The 20,118-nt window shown below is 40.6% G+C and overlaps 1 protein-coding gene across 5 annotated transcripts in view; it reads left to right on the top strand.

The window, feature by feature from the left end:
- The window catches only part of PLD1 (phospholipase D1), a 201,844-nt gene that overhangs the window by 123,340 nt on the left and 58,386 nt on the right, over nucleotides 1-20,118 (top strand). For 3 of the 5 annotated variants that reach the window (XM_008512881.2, XM_070583129.1, XM_008512878.2), the window contains exons 13-18: nucleotides 1,973-2,083; nucleotides 5,093-5,293; nucleotides 6,297-6,510; nucleotides 14,046-14,174; nucleotides 14,870-14,988; nucleotides 16,381-16,494. In XM_008512881.2, the coding sequence (XP_008511103.1) occupies nucleotides 1,973-2,083; nucleotides 5,093-5,293; nucleotides 6,297-6,510; nucleotides 14,046-14,174; nucleotides 14,870-14,988; nucleotides 16,381-16,494 (888 nt within the window). Of the gene's footprint in view, nucleotides 1-1,972; nucleotides 2,084-5,092; nucleotides 5,294-6,296; nucleotides 6,511-7,088; nucleotides 7,203-14,045; nucleotides 14,175-14,869; nucleotides 14,989-16,380; nucleotides 16,495-20,118 lie in introns of all 5 variants that reach the window. The other 2 variants (XM_008512879.2, XM_008512877.2) reach the window with 1 other exon arrangement.

Here is a 20,118-nt window from a genome sequence, read left to right as displayed (position 1 = left end):
TAAATCTGAACAATAGAGGAGAAAAATAAAATAATGTCCTTGCTTTCATTTAGAGCGTCAGTCCGTGGTTCATTGCAGAGCACTCACTGACAGGCCATTAGAAATTAACCTGTTCACTTCTTGCCTACACTTTCACATCTTTATTTCTTTACTCAAGTCTGTCCTTATGTACTTGATTGCAATAAAAACTGCATAATTACAATAAATAATAAGCAAGTTCCAAAGGCAGCTGTTAAACAGAGACATATGTATTTTTTATCCTATTTTTTTCAGAACAAGAATGGATCTTCTCCTAGTACTCAGATTTCCTTAATACAGCCCAGAATGTCTACCTAATGTGTCCTTCCAAAAATGTATACACTTTTCAGATATTACTAACACCAAGAAAGATAGAGTATTAGTATTTTGAAGTGATGTGTTATTATAAGGATGTAGGAGCCAAAACATGCTTCTTAGTAAGAGCAGAGCAATATTGGGGAATTGTGTATGTGTTTGGTTTAGTCTAAGGTTTTATGTCCTGCAACCTACAAATATTAACTCTTATGTTATTTCACATTTTTTAGCATTGCAAAAATAATCAGTTCTTATAAATTAGAGGTGTTCAACCCAGTAGGGCTTCTTAAATTTGTGACCCAAATTTCCTTTATGAACAATGCCTAATTGCCATGGACTGTTAATTTAAACTGTAACTAAATTATTCTTTGTCACTATAGTTTATTAGATATGCCTGCATCTCTAATACTCTGTAAAGTGTTGTGGAAAAATTCTTCTCTTTTATCTCTAGGATATTAAATGGCTAGGTGTGGCTATATTATCCAGTGTATATGCAATATTTTTCAGAATGCTTTCAGAGTTTCTGGGTGTAGAGAATGCAAATTAAAATGTTACAAATTGCACAGGAATACTGAGGATGCAAACCTAAAAAGTAAAAAAACGATGTAAGAAGTGGGGGTAAGTAAGATGGAGTTTCCTGGCGGGATACATTCTGAACTGTATTTGGAGGAGGAACCCTATGAGTGGACAAGGAGAAGGGGAGGGGCATCCAGGTGTGGGGCAATTTAGCGCAGCCTAAAACCTTGTCACCACTCAGAACCAGAAGAGAAAATGCTAATACTTTTTTATACTCCCAGCCATTGGACATTGTCTTTTTGATGGTTAATATTAATTTTAAAACGTGATTTGTAGAGCATGTTAATGTTTACCAGGCACTTTTGATTTAATTTGACCCTCACAAAGGCCTTGTCTGTTTTCTTTTAGGTTCAAGGTCTAAGGCTGGATAAATGTTAATTTGTGCACTTCTGCTAAAACTCGGGGATTTTAGAATGTTAGCGAGGCTGACTTCTGAAGAACTCATTTCGCTAGTGAAACTGACATTAATGTTTTAATCATGTGTTAAGAGTATGAACCAACACATTCATCTTTGAAGATGAAGAAATATTTTTTCCATTCAAATAATTTTTTTAAGTAAAAATTTTTATGAAAATATCCCTGAAATATTTAAGGGATATTTAGTATAATTTATTGCATCAGAGTTTTTTTTAATCACTGCTGTTTCAACTAATTGCAGTGATAATAAAAACAAACAAAAAACACTAATCCTATAACACAGATCAGGTCCAAACTTTCCTCAATGACAAGTGTTTGGAAATGTTCAAAGGTGTAAGACTATCAGCCACTTTTAGCAGTTGAGGTTACAATGTCAACCTTCTAGCTGTAAGTAGTCAAATTTTGACACTCTCTCTTGGAATGACAAGTTGTAGGAATGGAAGGGAGATAAACTTTTATTTTTGATATTTGTGTCTTAATGTACACTTATATTTCACCTCTTTGTATTGTATTTTTCATTAAATATTTCACTATACTTGTTTCTTGAAGAAAGTTTAGAGAGTTCAATTGCACAGAAAGAAGAAAAAGAAAATCATAACCTCCCTCCAGACATTCTCATTCCTCCCTGTGTTTTCTCTCGTGACAGCAACAGGGGGTGAGGATCTTCGTAATGCTCTATAAGGAGGTGGAACTTGCTCTTGGGATCAATAGTGAATACAGCAAGAGGACGTTAATGCGTCTACACCCCAACATAAAGGTATTCAGGTTCATCTTGCTGAACAATGCTTCTTTTTTATTATTCTCTAATTTTTCAGATATGTTTTGCTCTGAGCACTGGTAATCTGTAGAATTCCCTAATGTATATTTTGAATAAATAGCATTGTGTCCTTCTGAGAAATAGAACAAAATGCTATATGGAGTGTTGATGGAGTCAGCAGAGTTCACATTTCTGCTTCTCTTACGCTGATAATTTAGCCAAGAACACACTTCCTAGAATTGTTTTAATATTCAAGACCCCTGTCAAGTTCCCATGCTCCTCTTTAGGATTGTCCTGGAACTGAAACTCATTTCTAAGTTTCATTGGTTATGTCGTACCAACCAAATCTTTGAAGCAGTTATGTAACTAAGAAACAGTCTATTGATTGTCACACAAAGCTGGACAGAGCATAGTGGGTGGCTTGGGAGGAGAGTAGTTTGGCACCCATCCAAACCAATGTCCCTATCTATTCAATGTTTGTAGCTGTGAAGCTGGGCTGTTCCAGGAGGGTAAAGAGAAAGGACCCTTGGGGACAGTGTGAGCCAGCTCTGCTCTCTGTTCTCCATGGCAGTTCAGCTCTGCCCCAAACCTGCATCACCCACCCAGCAAAACTGAAGCTCTGGAAGAAACTGAAAATCACTCTCCTTAGAATGCAGTGTGGTGACTGTCTTTGGGCTGTTCACCCCAATCCAGTGGATTCCTTCAGAAGCAGACATTGAGATGAAGATTTGAGCACAAAGAGTTGATTTGGGAGGTGATCCCAGGGAGCCCTGGGAGGGGTGTTGGGAACTGAGATAAGGAAAGCGAGGAGGCCAGTTCTTGACAGGGTGCTGCTGTAGGCAACTGGGGCTTCATCCCCCAGAGACCTCTAGGACACTGCATTGGGGTCACCCAAAGTGGTCCCTGTCCCCAAAGGGAAAGGAAGCTGAGGTATTTATCCACCAATTCATTGATTAACAGCTGTTCTTGAGGCATCAATTCCCTGACATTTCAAACTTAGCCCATTCCTATAGTCAAAGAAATCCCTCAAGTTCTTACAGGGAAAATCTATCTGTGCATTTGGGAGGTGAGCCTAAGGTGTAGGGAAAGGCACCAGCCATGTTCTCCACACACCCTGTGCTCCCTGGGAGGGTTCTGGGAAGTGTGCATTCTCTATCTCAGTTCTTTGGCAGAGGCATTTTGTGTCCTTTGCAATCTGCTGCCCTAAGAGGCCACCCAGCTGGTCCATCCTCTATCATCTCTGGGGCTGATAGAAATAGACTTTAAATCAAAAAAGGTTACAGTAATCAAAAAAGGTCATTATAGGGGCTGGGCCTTTGGCTGAGTGGTTAAGTTCACATGCTCCACTTCAGGGGCCCAGGGCTTCACTGGTTCGGATCCTGGGTGTGGACCTAGTACTGCTCGTCAGGCCGTGCTGAGGCATCGTCCCACATAGCAGAACCAGAAGGACCTACAACTAGAATATACAACTATGTACTGGGGGGCTTTGGGGAGATGAAGAAGAGAGGAAAAATAACGATTGGCAACAGATGTTAGCTCAGGGCCAATCTTTAAAAAAAAAGATCATTATATATTAATAAAATGTTCAATATGGCATGAAGATATAGCAGTTATAAACATTGCGTACATAATAGTGACCATCAAAATATATAAAGCTAACACTGACAGAATTGAAGGGTGAAATAAATAATTCTACAGTAATAGTTGGACATTTTAATATCCCACTCTCAATAATGGATCGGTATATACATACCATGGAATAGTATTCAATCTTAAAAGGATAGGAAATTCTGACACATGCTAAAACATGGGTGAACCTTGAAGACATTATTCTGAGTGAAATAAGCCAGTCAAAAAGACAAATATTATATGATTCTGTTTATATGAGACACCTAGAATAGTCAAATTCATAAAGACAGAAAGTAGAATGGTGGTTTCCAGGGGTTGGGGGAGGGGGGAATGGAGAGTTATTGTTTAATGGGTACAGTTTCAGTTTTGCAAAATGAAGGTTTCTGGAGATAGATGGTGGTGATGGCTGCACAATATGAATGTACTTACTGCCACTGCACTGTACACTGAAAAATGCTTAATATGGTACATTTTATGTTTGCATATTTTACAATAAAATGTGTTATTAAAAAAATGTCTCCAAAGTTTTTAAGTCCACTTAAAGACATACGAAAATAGGATAGGGCAGTCTGGGGTCATTTAGAAAGAATTCTGTTTGAAAGCAGGAGGTTAATAACTTCTCAAAGTACTTTTTAAATCAAGAGCTTCTGAAATATCTATACGCCTATATCCATATGCTTACTATTTCAACACAATGGCTGCCAAAATAGCAATATACTTATTAAAAATTTTGCCAGATATAGATGTTGGTTAAAAATTTTTAGTTTTTAAAAATAATACCAGATATAACATCATCCTTTTAGGGAGAAAAGGGAATCAGCTGTTACACTGAGCTGACTTTTCTAGAAATACGTGGCCAAACTTCCAGATAAATGGCGGCTGCTCCAAAACATGGTGTGGAGGGTGAGGGAGTGGTGAGAAAGGCTTAAAAAGTAAACAGGAGGGGCCAGCCTGGGGTGTAGTGGCTAAGTTCACATGCTCCACTTTCGTGGCCTGGGGTTTGTGGGTTTGGATCCTGAGCACAGACCTACACACTGCTCATCAAGCCATGCTGTGGTGGTGTCCCACATACAAAATAAAGGAAGATTGGCACAGATGTTAGCTCAGGGCCAGTCTCCCTCAGCAAAAAGAGGAGGATTGGAAACAGATGTTAGCTCAGGGCCAATCTTCCTCACCAAAAAAAGAAAAGTACTCAGGAGTCTTCCTCTGCTAAATATGGAGAATAAAACTAGAAGTTTGGGGATTTTCTTTGGTGTGTACATAGCACATTTTAGTATTTGAATTATAGAAAATGCTGTTCAGGAGAGAAAGCAGGCCTCTGTTGTTATAACATGAAGGACATTTTAAGAAGCATGTTACATGTGGGGTTTTTCTCTCAAGGTGATGAGGCACCCGGATCACGTGTCATCCAGTGTGTATCTCTGGGCTCATCATGAGAAACTCGTCATCATCGACCAGTCGGTGGCCTTTGTGGGTGGGATCGACCTGGCCTATGGAAGGTGGGATGATGATGAGCACAGACTCACAGACGTGGGCAGTGTGAAGCGTGTCCCCGTGGGACTGTCTCTGGGTTCCCTCACAGTAAGTGAATTTCACCTTTATGGAACTGGCTAAGGGGACGCAATTCATATAAGTAGGTACTCATAGTGTGACTGATTGATTGAATGAGAGGTTGGGATCCCTGGAGGGGCCAAGAACATTGAGTCAAAGATAGACAAAACTAGTTTCAAATACCACTCAGCAAGTCTGTGGCTTTGCATCTCTTAGTCTTGTAAGAAGAGAAAACAGATTCAAAATATCATTTGCTATCTCATAGTCAGCTCCTCTGGTTTCCATTTAAAGATTTATTTCCTATTTGGAAAACCAAAGTTTATAAACAAAAATGTATGGCAAATGGGCTTTAAGTTAAAGAACAACAAACAGCCTTTTACAAGTAGCTGCCAAAGTTTTTGGAATCTTCCTACTTAGAGACGTACAAAAATAGGATAGGTCAGTCTGGAGTCATTTAGGGAATTCTGTTTGAAAGCAAGAGGTTAAGAACTTCTCAAAGTACCTTTCAAATCAAGAGCTGCCAAAATATCTGTATGCCTGTACTTATTATTTCAACTCGAGTGGTTGCCAAAATATGAATACACTTATTAAAAGTTTTGCTGGCCTCCAGCTTATTTTACAGCTGGATATGTTGTGATTTTTCTGGCAGAACAGAGATTTGGTAAATAGGTAACAGGGGACATAATCGACAGAAAAAGCTTTGCTCACTTAATGTTTATCAGAGGGAGTTCAGCAGCTCGACCCAGGGCGAATGTAATTCGTGTAATTATATTCTAGATAAAAAGGTTAATTGGTATGAAATTTCAAGAATGTCACCTACCAAAGGAGGAACTACAATGGAACGCCTGGTATTCCTTTGGTTGTATTTAAACAGGTCACAAGACCCACCCCTGCCCTGTGGCTGACCTCACACATTATTAGGGAGCCTCCATCATGTGTAAATTTTACACCTCAGCTCAACTGGAATGAAAGGGCCACATTGCGGAGTATCTTATGCAGTGTCTTTTTTTAATTTTCTTAATGATTTTCTCAGGCTGAAACAATGGAATCTCTGGAATCTTTAACACTCAAAGATAAAAGTGAATCTAATAAAAATGTGCCCATCCTGAAGAATGGTGATGATATGGATTCAAAACTGAAAGGAATAGGAAAGCCCAGAAAGTTCTCCAAATTTAGCCTCTACAGGCAGCTCCACAGGCACCACCTGCGCAACGTGGACAGCATCAGCAGCGTCGACAGCACCTCCAGTGAGTTATCGTCTTTGCTGGAACTTATCCTGACTGCACTCTGTTCCTCCATAGCCACACACTATATACCTGTTTTTAAAACCCGTCTTTCTATAATGGAGTAAAACGAGCCGTGCTGAAAGGGCGCTATATCGTCCTATTCAATAGCATGTCAGTCCATGGCTTCCTTTGCCCCATTTTGAACAGATTTATTGTTTCGTTCACACAAGTAGTCATAACCACAATTCATGCTTCTGACAGTAGCAGAATGACTAAGCAGTTCTAAAATAATTCCAAGTTATAAAGGAAAAAGAAAAGTATTAGGGGTACTTTATACACTTTTCATAGAAGGAATTTCATTTCTCTTCCTATCCAGAAATACATCAAGCTTTTATCCTCAAACAGCAGATTTTCTACATCTTGTAAATTTACTGTTCTTTTCAACTTTGTCTTAAAGCTCTGCAGTTTTCTGTTGCACAGAATTTGTGACTGATTTCATAGACTTGCCTAGTTTTAAAAATGTTTGAACCTGCTTTTCAGTTTAGAAAACTTGACATGTAATACGTCTGTGTAAAAAAAGCACTCTCAACTTTCTCCAGGTTATTGTAATCACTGTAGAAGTCGTCAGAGTTTAATCCATGGTTTAAAACCCCATTTGAAACTCTTTCGCTCTTCCAGTGAGTCTGAGCAGGGGCCCTCTGGTCCCGATGTTGGTAAGTGGCTGTGAAGCAGCTGAACCCCCTCAGGCTTCAGCTTTTGCTGCTTGAGCAGAGTGAATGTGTTTCCGGACTGGCTTTCTGTTCGCACAGTTTTCACACCACGTGTATTATTAGAAATTGTAATCTCATAAGCTTTTGTAAGAAGAACTAGGTACTTGAATAATTTAATCAGGGCCTGAAATGTGGTGGGAATGAAGAGGAATTTGGCAACAGATCAGATACAGGGACAAGTCATCCTGGTCGTCAGCAGCAGCCATAGTGAAATCGTAGGCCAGCGTTTATTGCGTGCAGTCTGCCCATCACTGCCCCGAGCCCTGTGGTGCTTGGAGGTAACGGTGTTATCTCTGTTTTACAGACGAGGAAACTCAGGGGTGGAGATGATAAGTGAATTGCCTGGTGGGTTCCAGTTTATTAGCCTCCCACAGCTCATGATTCAGATTTGTGATTTAGCAGAAATGCAGATTACTGCATCACGACATTTTAGCTAAATTCCCAAGGCCACTGTCTAGGAGATGACTGAGTTAGAGCCCAGCTGACATGGCTGGATGTGAGTCACTTGTGGCAGGAGATAACTGAACTTAATAGATTAAGGGGGACTTGAGCAGTGAGTCTCAGCGTTCTTTAGTCTGGGAACCCTGCATTTTTTAAACTGGTTAGCTATGTATAATGAACTGAAGCTTCAATGTAACTGTTAAATAAACGTGTATGTTATAAATTGTAACAGATTGATATACATTTAAAAAATGGAGAATAGCGTATATGGGGACATGTTCATTTAAAAAGTGGAAAATAGCGTATATGGGGAGACATTTTATTTATTTAGCATTACAGCTAGTACTTGATGCATATGTGGATTCAGGGACAACTCAGAGTAACTCCTGTGCTTGACAGAGCTTAACGCCCTCAGACAGGGAACTGGAGGCCCCTGGGAAGTTAAAAGAGCCAGGTCAGGGGCAGATAGTAAAGGTAAAGAGCTGGAAAGAGGTCCAGATAGTGCTTTTAATTCCAGTGTGTGTTGCTTTAGGACTAAAGTTGAAAACGAGATGGAGGAACGAGGTTGCCGAACCATGAAGGTGAGGGGTCTGAATTTTGACTGAGTGGTTGTGTTGCTGACAAGAGGATTGGGGCAAGCGGAAAAGAAGAGCAAGCCAGGTGCTGAATACATTAAGTAACTCAGGCCAGCATCAGGCTGAGAGGGGTGACACCCATGATGGTGATCTGAGGATACCGATGTGGGTGGTTTTCAGGGACTACTGGAAACTCCTCCCTAATAAACTGGACACATGTCCAGGGCAGCATTGTTTATTGACAGAGAGAGAGAAAAAGTAAACAATCTGAACATCCAAGAGGAGGGGAGTAGTGAAGAACATAATGAGTGGTTCATCCTCCTTTTGGAATTGTGCAATCATTAAACGCTGTAAGTGGGGATACAAGAATAAATGTATATGATTTGTTTGTTTCATTAAATAAGTACTTATTGAGCTCTTAAATATGCCCCTCACTGTTCTAGGTACTGGGATTATAGTGAACGAAACAAATGAAATTCAGTTAACTAGTTGGAGGGTAAGGATGGGAATTGTTTATACAAATAGATCATCAAACCATGTATCAGGTGGTGAAAATGATCATGGAGAACAACGAGCAGGGGAAGGGGGAAGGGCAGAGGGTAGGAGTTACTATGTTCTATCAAGTAGTCAGAGAATGCTTCTCTAATGAGCTGAGTTTTCAACAGAGACCAAAAGGAAGAGAAGAATGAGGATGAGAGGAGGTCGGGCGAGGGTGCTCCAGCCAGGAGGAACAGCAAGAAAAGGTTCTGAGGCGGGAGGGGGTTGGTGTGTTCGGGAATGTGGTGAAGTGGAGTGGGCTCAGGGAGAGTGATAGGGTGAAGTCAGAGAGGGTGAGGTAGGTTACAAAACTTTGGCTTTTATTGAGCGAGATAGGAAGTCATCGGATGGTCTTAAGCAAAGGACCCACAAGGTCTGACTTACAATTTTACAGGCTCATTCTTCAGAGCAGATCAGGTGGCAAGTAGTGACCAGACAGGTACTAAACACATCTGGAGGTGGAGCTGACAGTGCTGGCTGATGCCCTGGAGGTGGGATGTGAGACAGAGGACTCTTTCCCTTAACTTTGTGAAGTTGCAAATCTAATTTTTTAGTATGAAATCAAATTACTTTACTTTAAAAGGGAAGCGAAAGGATAGCTGAGTCCTTCTGGAGCAGTGCTTTGCAAAGTCAGTTCCTGGGACCCTGGTGTTTCTCAGGGGCTCTGAGGAGGATACAGAGTAGGTGGCCCTGGACCCTCTCACCTCTATTGGTACCTGCTTCAACCAGAACAATCCCTCTTGTAGTGTTTTATGTATTGGAGTTCCATGTGAATTTGTGATGAAAAGAAAAAGTAAGTTTCTACTATTAATTATAAAGGAAGTTTAAAGAGCACAGCCTTATATTTAAATCATGTAATGATTTCGACTGATATTGTCTTATAAGACTTGAACTCCAAATTAAGCATAGAGCGACTCTTCCTTAGAAATGTGAAACTGAATGTTTGCTTGAGTAGCTTTCCTGAGGACATGACCTGGGCTAGCTTCTCTGCGGGGTCAATTTCACTTGCGTGCAGGAGGCGACGGTGCCCTGGGCTCCTGGTGAACCTCACTGGTGATGTACAGAACTTGGTCTGGAGTGTGCGTGCAAGATCACTATGGGTTTTTGAGTAGAAAAACTGCCCTCAAATCAGTTCATCATAAATGTGGTTGATGACATGATAGATTTCTATAGTCTATATTTTAATTCAAAATCACTCAGCAAGCTTCACATTTTTTTTCTTTCAAAATTACATTGCAAGAGGGAGAATTTCAAATTCACATTGCTTTGCTTGATACTATGTTATTTTAAAAAGGTTGAATTTTCCTCCTCTCATATTCAGCGATGGTTTGCTGATCTTTTCCTTTGAAGCAAGATTAAATAGATGGCTGAGGGGGAAATCATTTTTTGGCAGTTTAGTCGAGACAAATGTTTCAAACTTAGATATTAATCATACGGGATAATGAATAGTAGGTGAAGTCATTTCTAAACTGTGTTCTCAGGGATGCAATCGTATAAGACATTTTCTGGTGTCAAAGAGTTTGTTATCTGATAGATAAGCATGAGTTTTAATATTTTACTAACCTATTGCCTTAGCAATTAATCAGGGGGAGATACCCCTACGGGCAAGAGTTGTCAGTGAAGCTGCCTCCACAACTGTAAACTCTGATCCACAACTCCAAAATCCAAATAGTTTCAAAAACCAAAAGATTTTTTCAAATATAACTCATTGAGGACCTGTTTTGGAACTGGCCTTGAATATAGGCAGAAATTCAATGGGTAGAGACTAAGAAGGGAGAAAAACAGACATTCTGGGTAGATGTTATATCTTAAGGCCCAGGTATGGGAAATGTCAGATGTATTTATTTCAGCATCTCACACGTAGGTGTGGAATGTGGTAAATACATAGAGGTCTCTCATCCCTTATACAAAATCCTGGGGGTCAGATATGTTTCAGAAATTAGAACATTCTGGATTTTAGGAAGATAATACAATACCTATCCTCTATATTATGTTATATTCCTTCCAGGATTCAGGAAATACCCTGTACGTAAGTCATTTATATTTATGCATTACCCAGTGCGATAAAGATAATAACCTCTTGTCAGTTCCGGTCAGGTTTTGCTAACAAATGAGCTGTGAGAAAACATTTAGATTTTCAGAGCTTTGGGGCTTGGAATTGTGGTTAAGGGTTAGTTCATTTGTGTAGATTGGGCTGGTGGAATATATCTGTACCAATATATGAAGGGCCTTGAAAGTCAGGCTGAGACATTGATCTTCATGTGCTAAATGTTGGAGAGTCCCTGGGAGGTGGCGGTGGGATTTGGAGGGGATGGACATGGGGGGATGGGGTGATTAAAGATGGTGTTTTACTAAGTTTCACTAGAAACACAGAGACTGGCTTGTTCCAGTGGGCCCAAGAATGAAGTGGATGGGAGAAACTTTTTCTAAAGAAAGAATCAGCAGAATTTCAATAGCATTTGGGAAGTGGTGATGGGGAGGTGGGTAGAGAAAACAGTGAAGAAAAGAGAGGAGCCAAAGGTAATTCTGAGGTTTGAGCTTGAGTGACTAGGAAGAGAAAGCAGAAATCTCCAGGGAAGACTTGATTTTGTGGGGATGATAATGATTCTAGTGACTTTAAAGTTCTGGTGGGACAATTAGGTAGACAAGGTCAGATGAGGCGTGGAAGTGGCTGTAGATCTGAGGCCCAAAAGAAAAGCCAGGGCATAAGGGGTACATTGAGGAGAAAGTTGGAGAAAACGTTGTTAGGGAGGAGGAGCTAGGAAAGAAGATCAAGAAGGATGGGTTGGAGTAAGGGTGGGGGAATGCAGTCTTGGAGGCCAGAAGAAGAGGAAAAAAGGACTAGCAAAGCCAGAGACACTGGGGGAAGGGCAGGAAGACACCCTTTCCATGAACTTTAGCTGCCAGAGTCTGGGTCACTGATGCGTGAGGATTGTGGAAAATTGATGTGAAAGACCTGGGCCGAAAGACAACGAAGAACAATTATGAAATCAATTGAGAGCCAGGTACAGACCAGTGAGAACCCCTCTGATCAGCATTGCCGCTGGGAAAAGTTCTCTCTCCCTGCTCACAGTGCAGTTCCGATCAAGCCATTGTGGTAACCTGGAGTATTCGGCTCTGTTGCCTTCCTATTTCATTTCTTCTGAGGAGGACCCTGATTTATTTCAATTAGGGTAGGCCCTGACTAAAAACAAAAACAAATTTGAATTATGAACAGGTCGAATTCAATTAGTGCCAAGCTAATTTTTAAGACTAAGAATTTGCTTTGTTTTGTTTTTCTTGTCATAACTGATTATTAGGTGAAAGTGAATTTTTGAACAAGTGTATGTGTCTATGTGTAAAGTTTAGCTTAGAATTGCTAAATTGATGAAAACAAATTACGTATATTTATTTATTTGAATTTGACCCATTATTTATCTCATCCTTTTTTTTAAAAAAAATTGTTTTTTCTTTCTTTTTCTTTTTTTTTAAAAACCAAGTGCCGTTCTTACTATAAAGAGCCCATAGGTGAGCGCACAGACCTGCGGGCGCCTTGGCCTCAGTCCCTTCGAGTAGGAAAATAAAGCCCTGGGAGCTGTCAATAGATTATGATTTTAATGTTACTTAGCTTTGTTAATCTTTAGCGCTTTAAGGCAGTTTTCTTTCATAGAAAATTGCAATAAGCTTTGAAGGTTAATTATTAAGTTTGAGGTAGAATATTAGCCATGTATGTGGTGATTATTTAAAAACTTTTGCTCTGCAAATACTCATTGAGTGCCTGCTGAATGCCAGGAGCTACGTCAGGCCGTGTGGGGAGCCTCTTGACTGCTAGGGGACAGGGAGGGAGCATCCTTACACAATCGTATCACAGAGTCAGAGGCACTGGCTTGTGCAACTGTGAATGGTTCTACAACACTATAGTGACTGCCTCTCCCTACTGGGACCTGGGAGGTCTCTCTAGCGCAGGTGACAGCTAATTTGGCTCTTGACGGATGATGAGGAGTTCAGGCTGAGAGGGAGGGAAGAGCATTCCAGGCAGAAGGAAAAATGTGCCAAGTGCGCGGAGACATGACAGACCAGGCCTGTCAAAATGCAGTGAGAAATGTGGTCCGCATGGTGCCTGGGTTGTGTGGGGGAAAACAAGGCCAGAAAGAGAGATTGGCACCAGTTAGGGAAGAGCCTTATATGGACACTAGGCCCTTAGGATTTGACCCCCTGTGGGCAGTAGGAGATCCAGGAAGCCTTTTAAGCAAGGAGTCTGCATTTTAGAAAGACAGTTCTGGCACAGTGTGGTGGTAAGGGGACCAGTCTGGTACTCTCATGGGCTTCTGCACGTGGTACCGTTTAGTCATTCAACAAATATTCCTGCATCCAGTGTCTATTTGTTAAGTGCTGCTTTTGTGCCAGGCGCTGCGTTTGTGATTGTAGATCTGCTAGTCTTCCTGCTTAGCTGTCTTTTAGTCAGCATATCCCGTAAACGTACAAACTAAGTTGAAGTATTTACCCGTAAGTATAATGGTCCCAGCAAAGCTCTTTGTGAAATGTTGTGGTAGGTTGCTGCTTCTGCGCCTATGTGATCATGAGCTTCTGTCTGTTTTTAGATATTTTTATTGATGTCATTTATGATTTTAGGAATATAGAATATTAGAGCCCAGAAGGTCTTACATGTCATCTAGGCCAAATTCCCGCTTTCACTCGGAAAGGATTTCTGACCCAAAAAGTTGAAGCTCAGTCTCACTGGGCTAGTCAATCCCAGGGCTGGAACATGGGCTGTCTACAAATTTGAGATTTTTGGCTTTTGAGATGCAGAAGACAGAACTCTGTATTAGGTGTGCACCATATTGGCTGGGGAAAGAGAAGGGCCTGACTTCTTTAGGGCCTCTCCATCTCCTGTATCTCTCCCTGATCCTGCTTTCCTGCTCTCTCAGAGTCCCTCCTAGCGAGTCCTTTATTCACGGTTCACCCTGTGATCCGTTCTTCCCGTGCTCTGCTAAATGGTGAGAATAAGAATGTTAAATTTCATTGTCAAGTGATGACCCTAGTGATACCTCAACCACACACTAATAATAAACTCGTGAGGGTTGTGAAACCTTGCCAGCCCACAGCCTCAGATGGAATGAAACATGCTGCCCTCGTTATGCGTCCTAAGAAGAAAAGTTGAGAAGTCCGTAGGTGTTGACTATTTGAGAGTTAGAACTCCCTCTTTGGGCCCTTCTGAACCACAGTCTCTGAGCGGGTCTTGCTGCGTTCGCAGACACTGGCTCCATCCGCAGTTTACAGACGGGAGTGGGAGAGCTCCATGGGGAAACCAGATTCTGGCATGGAAAGGACTACTGCAATTTTGTCTTCAAAGACTGGGTTCAACTTGATAAACCCTTTGCCGGTGAGTACCGTCGTGGTGGGAGGCTGCTGATATTTTGTCTTTCACTTGTCAGCATCTTAAGTATGCACGTGCATGATCTAATATCTTTTGAATATTTAATAAAACTTTAGAGACTATGACTCAGTCATATACTCAAGGACTTTCCCTTGTAGTTATAGTAATAAAAGAACATGAAATAGACTTTACTTGTTTGAAACCTCTGGGTTTCATATAGGCATATTTTTGGGGTCATAATCTGTAATTCTCCAAAAGGTGGTACCCTTCCTTTGATCATCTCCTTTTCTGCTTATCATCTTCATCTTCCAGCATTAAAATGACACATTTTCAGATTATCACTGGGCTTATATGTCTAAGAGGAGATAGAGATGGCACTGCATACATAGCCTGATGTTATTTCAACAGGATGAAAAAGAAAAATGATATCAAGTACAAAGCCTTAGATAATTGGCCCCAGCTCATGTCTCACCTGGCCTGGTGATTATCTCACACTCAGTGAAATGGAAGCATATGTGGGGGAGGCGTGTGGAGGGCTGTGTTCCTCATGTGAGATCTGTGTTTCCCTTGGCTGTAAAGGTATCGTTCCACCCAAGCCAAGAAGTATACACAGAGTGGACATTTCCTTTTGTATGTCATAGTTGGGGTCAAATGGCTTCTGTCCCTGTTAGTGATGATCCCCGCCTGGTGTACCTGGGCAGATTTCATCGACAGGTACTCCACCCCCCGGATGCCATGGCATGACATTGCTTCTGTGGTCCATGGAAAGGCGGCTCGTGATGTGGCACGTCACTTTATCCAGCGCTGGAACTTCACGAAGGTACATGGATGGTTTTATCATGGTTCGGTCCACATGAAGAGAGACAGGCCTGGTAGAGGACAGACCCAGAGGGTTGACAAGAAGGGGCTGTGGTGGTCACAGCTGGTGCCACCGATCTCTGTTGGGTAACTGGTTGTCAGAGCGCCCAGGCCTCTGGGCAAAAGCAAAAGAAAACGTTTATGAACTTTCACACCACGGACAATTCAGAGCACTGAGGGATAGATGCTACGATCGGGGCCTGTGGGTTTAACCCTTGAGATATCTGGGATGCTCAGTGTTGGTTAAGCTGGCCTGGGCCAATAGTTGCGTGGAAGGCGATTGTAGTGGGAGAGAGCTGTTTAGACGAGAGAGCCCGAGCTTTCGAGTCCTTCCAGTCCTGGCACTGCACTGGGTTCATATTGATGCAGGCTTCTGGGAGGTGATTCTGAGCAAAGTGAGCAGTGTGAGAAGATGGAGCCATTGTTCTTTTCTCCAGATTGTGTCTTCTATTTAGTACGCCTTCATGACTCGTGAGAATTTGACCTAACATTCTTAAGTTGAGTACCTATCATCCAGATGTTAGAAGGTTCTATTTTATTTACTGGAAATGATGGTGAGCTTTTTTCTCCCTGATAATTTGGAGAAAGGATTTAGTTTTATCAACGACTTACAGTCTCACCTTTTTTTTCATTTACATAACATTATAGACATTTAGTGGAAGCTCTTAGAAATAATGGAAATATTTTTAACAAAAATTTAGAGAGGATGAATGAATAAACAAAGAGATACTACTTTTAACCTACTACCCTGACAAAGATGAAAAAAACTGCTAATGCCTGCAATTGGGTTGGGATTTTTGATGCTCTTATATGCTGCTTCTGGGAGGATAAATTGGCACAATACCAAAAAGCTTTTTAAAAAGTATACAACCTTTGACTCAGAAGATCTGTTTTGGGTATTTAAGCTAAAGAAGTAATCCCATAAGGTAATTTCTTTTGATATTGCAACTAATAATTCAAATAAAATGAGAAATAACTGAAAAACTCAATAGGAATTTATTAAACAAATTATGATTCTTCCATGCCATTTTACTATGAAGTTATTAAAAAATAATACATAAGGCTATATTGCTGTGGCAAGATATCTACAATATAGTGAAAATCAGTTTACAAAATAATCCCATTTTTGCAATTATATAACTCCAAATTATATTTGTTTTCTTTAAAAATATAAAGCAAAGCATGCCCACTAATAGAAAGAAAAAAATAATCTATTACCTCTTCGCCTAGAAATATCCACTGTTAACCTTTTTCTTTTTCAAATGAGCCTGAATTTCTTTTATAATCACAAAGTAGGAAAGAATGGAACTGTTTTCTCCTTTGGGTCTTCTTTATCTGTTTTTCTCTATTTTAGATTATGAAATCAAAATATCGGTCCCTTTCTTATCCTTTTCTGCTTCCAAAATCTCAAACGACAGCCCATGAGTGGAAATACCAAGTGCCCGGGTCTGTCCATGCTAACGTACAGGTGAGTCTGGCTTTTCTTTCTCACAAAGTGCTACTGGGTAACATTTTATTCTTGTTGGACTAAGGGCCTATTACATTGGCTTCAGATTTTTCCATAAGGACAATTCCAAAGCAGACCTGAATAGACCTTTTAAAATTTAGTATTGTATTTCCTATTTAAAATGTATTCAATTTATCCTTTTTAAAAAACTCCTTTATAAATATAATAAATGCACGTCCTTAGAAAAAGCCAGTCAAGGACAGGCTTGTCCTGTAATTCCTTCTAGAGTGACCCTAGCAACACAACACACAGTAAACCTGGAACTGATGTTAGTCAAGCACCAGGAATGTGGCTGAAACTTAGCATCTAGGAAGCTGGTTATAGTTCAATCTAATTTTAGTTCCTAATTAACCAAATGCCTTTTAGAGGCTCTTTTAATAGAATAACGAATTTGCTTAATAGAGTCACAGAATTCTCCCACATCCAGTCCAACCATCGCAAATTACAAATAAGAAAATTAAGACCTCGTGGGGCGGTGGGACTTGTCCAGGGTCACGTAGCTGGTTGTTGATAGAGGTGGAGCTTGAAATCCTAGCCTACTCCATTGTTACCCAATCTGCTCCCTCTACCAACTGCAGATCAAATATCTTGAGATCGTGCAGGACAGAACTAGGATGGACCACCTTTGGCATTGCCTTTTGTTCAAAGTCATTGGCGTCAGCATCAAAAGTATGGTTTAGGTAAACCTCCAGTAGTCTGCTACTGGCATCACTAATATGGATTTATATAATTTGGACATGGATTCTAATGAATATGATTATATAAATGAATGCCTAAATCAATTACTTTGTACTATGTTCAGCTAGAGGTGTGTATACTTAAGAAGTAAAAAGATATTTCAGACCATAGATCAAATAATGGAACAATCAATAAGGTAAACCACTTGAGAGACATACCTCTAGCAAATACTTAGTCATCCCAGGCTACAGGAGACAACTGAGTTAAACGGAGAGGCGCAGATAAATATGCCTTCATACGCAAGTTAATGAATATTTTATGAACCTGTCTAATTTTATTCTACTTGGAGGGAAATACTATCCGTGCTGTAAGGTAAACTAGTCTTGATATTAAGAAAACAAGGGAATTTAATTTAACATTTGAGATGTCATTAAAATTGACTCAGTGATCAACTTATCAAAATTAGCAGATGCTAATTAAGCATCTTTTGAAATGGTATTGCTGGGAATTGTGTATTGTTATGATCAGCAAATGATGTTTTATCCCGGTGTTGTGTATACATACGTCTTCTAATGCCTGTTGGTAAAGCCTGTTTTGTATATTCTCCTCCTGCCACCCTGCTAAGGCAGACAGATACTCTGTATATCTACTCTACAAAATACCACCCTTGATTCACTTTCTCTGCATCGCTGGATGCTGTGTTGGAGATGGGGCTGGATCAGTGATCTCTTCTGATATGCTCTTATGTTCATTGCTTGATATGTTCAGGTAGCCCGGACTCAGGAACCTACAAACCCAATTGATTTGAAAGGAAGTTTAGCAAGACTCAGTCAACTTATGTTTATTAAGTGCCATCTGTTTGCACAGTGAAGTCATCAGTGCACACTTGGACGCTGAGGAGGCAGGCAGAAAAGGAGTTCTCTGCCTCTGGAAGCATAGTTAGCTGGGAGAGAGAAAGCTGTGAGGTTAATGAGTCCGGCTAACTGCGCAAGGTGTGGTCTAGGAGTAGATGCCAGTGTGAAAGTGCGGGCCAGCATGCAGTGGGAGTTTGGCAAATGAGAGGGAGAGAACTGAGTGTCCCCTCCAAGGGAGAAGGCTGCCTGCTCTGATGATGGTAGAACAGACTGCAGCAAACCATTTGCTCTCAAAGAGGTGGTGGATGAGGTTTAGCCGGCATGAAGCCAGATTGGGCCTGCCCTGGAGTGCGACCTGGTTCATTTAGACCTGATCCTGTGACATTAGTGAGCTCTGGACGTTTGTGTCTCATGCAGGAAGAAGCATGATACAGGAATGTTTTATGAAGATTAACCTAGAGAGTTTCCCAAACTGGGTTTTGCCCGTGAAATGCTAGTAGCTATTCCACAAAAAAGATTTCCAAGGACAGATAGGTTTTTGCAGATTTTTTAGATACAGGGTTTCTTAGTGCCTTTCTTAGGCTGATGGATATCAGGAATCACTAAGAGTGAATATGCTATGTGAATTTCCCAAGCCTGATTGACCGAGGATCTCTCATTTTGTTGCTTGTCTGTTTCCATCTCTCTGAACAAACATACTTTGGGACCAAAGTTTATACATATGAAGAACTTTTAGACTAGAAAGAGAACGAAAGCAAGGAGACACGTAAATAGGCTGTTACAGGGATTCTGGAGTATGCTAATTATATATTTGTAAATTAGTATTCTTTTTCTTAAAGAGGACTCCCCCGCAACGTTTAAAGGTTAGACCTCACAAAACCTGGGGCCCTGCCAGTTGCCAGTAGCTGTTTTTCTAGAACTGCCAAAATAACTCCAGTTGTGAAAACAAGCGGTCACAGCCAGACAGTGCATCTTTTTGAAGACAGGAATGTCTGAGATGACTAGAAGCTAAAAAAAAAAAAAGAAAAGAAATTACCCTGCTCCATTTCTCCTTTTCCGTAAAGTTCTGACCTCAGTATTGTTTCGCTTCACATTATTTACTGGCTTGAAACATTATTCATCTTGTTCCAGACGTTATTGTTTTCAAGTCATGAGCATTCAGTGTTTAGAGGGCCAAAGCAGTTGTCTAGCCCAGTTCCTGGTTTTCCAGAGAATCCAGAAGGAAGTGGGGAGATAGGACCTGGCTGTGTAGTAGGCTACTCAATTTTTAAAGGGCTTATTGTCAAATTTTCAAATCTTTCACTCTCTCAGCTATCATGTGGCAGTAGCCAAATTGGTTGAGAAATTTAATAACGTTCTTCCTTAAGTTTATTCCTTTTAACATAGATTTTAACAGAGTTTTTAACATAGTTTATTGTTCATAACATAGAGACCACAGCCTAATTAACTGAAAAGGAGCAATACAATGTAGCAAGGGGAAGAGGCAGAGTCCATGTTCAAATCCCAGCTTTGCTACATACTAGCTGTGTGACCTTGAGAAAATTGCTTCACCCCTCTTTGTGCATTTCCTTCATCTATAAGGCTGGGATTATAATAGTATCTATCTCATAGCATTGTTGTGATGGTTAAATAAATGAATCCATTCAAATCACTTAGAAGAGTACACTAGTTTGAATTATATCCATATTAGCTACAACCTTCAAGCTTTCCCTAGTGTTTTCAAAAGCTTGCAACCAAGAAGTTGACATTTCTCTGGATGGGTCACCAGGCTAGTTCAACCTGCAAAATCTTTATACCACATATTTATTGAGATGATGAGAGAGACCATTTAACATAATAAAGTAATAATAGATAAAATTCACGTTTTTCTTTCATCTGCAGAAGAGAAACCAATTATTTGATTTTTTCAAAGCAAAAATATTGGGCCCAATCGTCCTTGGGCACACACTGCTGGTAATTCCACCCCAGCCATGATGCCCAGCTCTTGCAGGAGGTTGACACAGCTAGCCAAGGAGACTGGGGCTCTGGCTGGCAGAGTGGAGGCCTGCCCCCA

The sequence above is a fragment of the Equus przewalskii genome, chromosome 18 (genome assembly GCF_037783145.1).
Source record: "Equus przewalskii isolate Varuska chromosome 18, EquPr2, whole genome shotgun sequence".
Taxonomy (NCBI): domain Eukaryota; kingdom Metazoa; phylum Chordata; class Mammalia; order Perissodactyla; family Equidae; genus Equus; species Equus przewalskii.
This window is presented reverse-complemented; position numbering and strand designations above follow the sequence as displayed.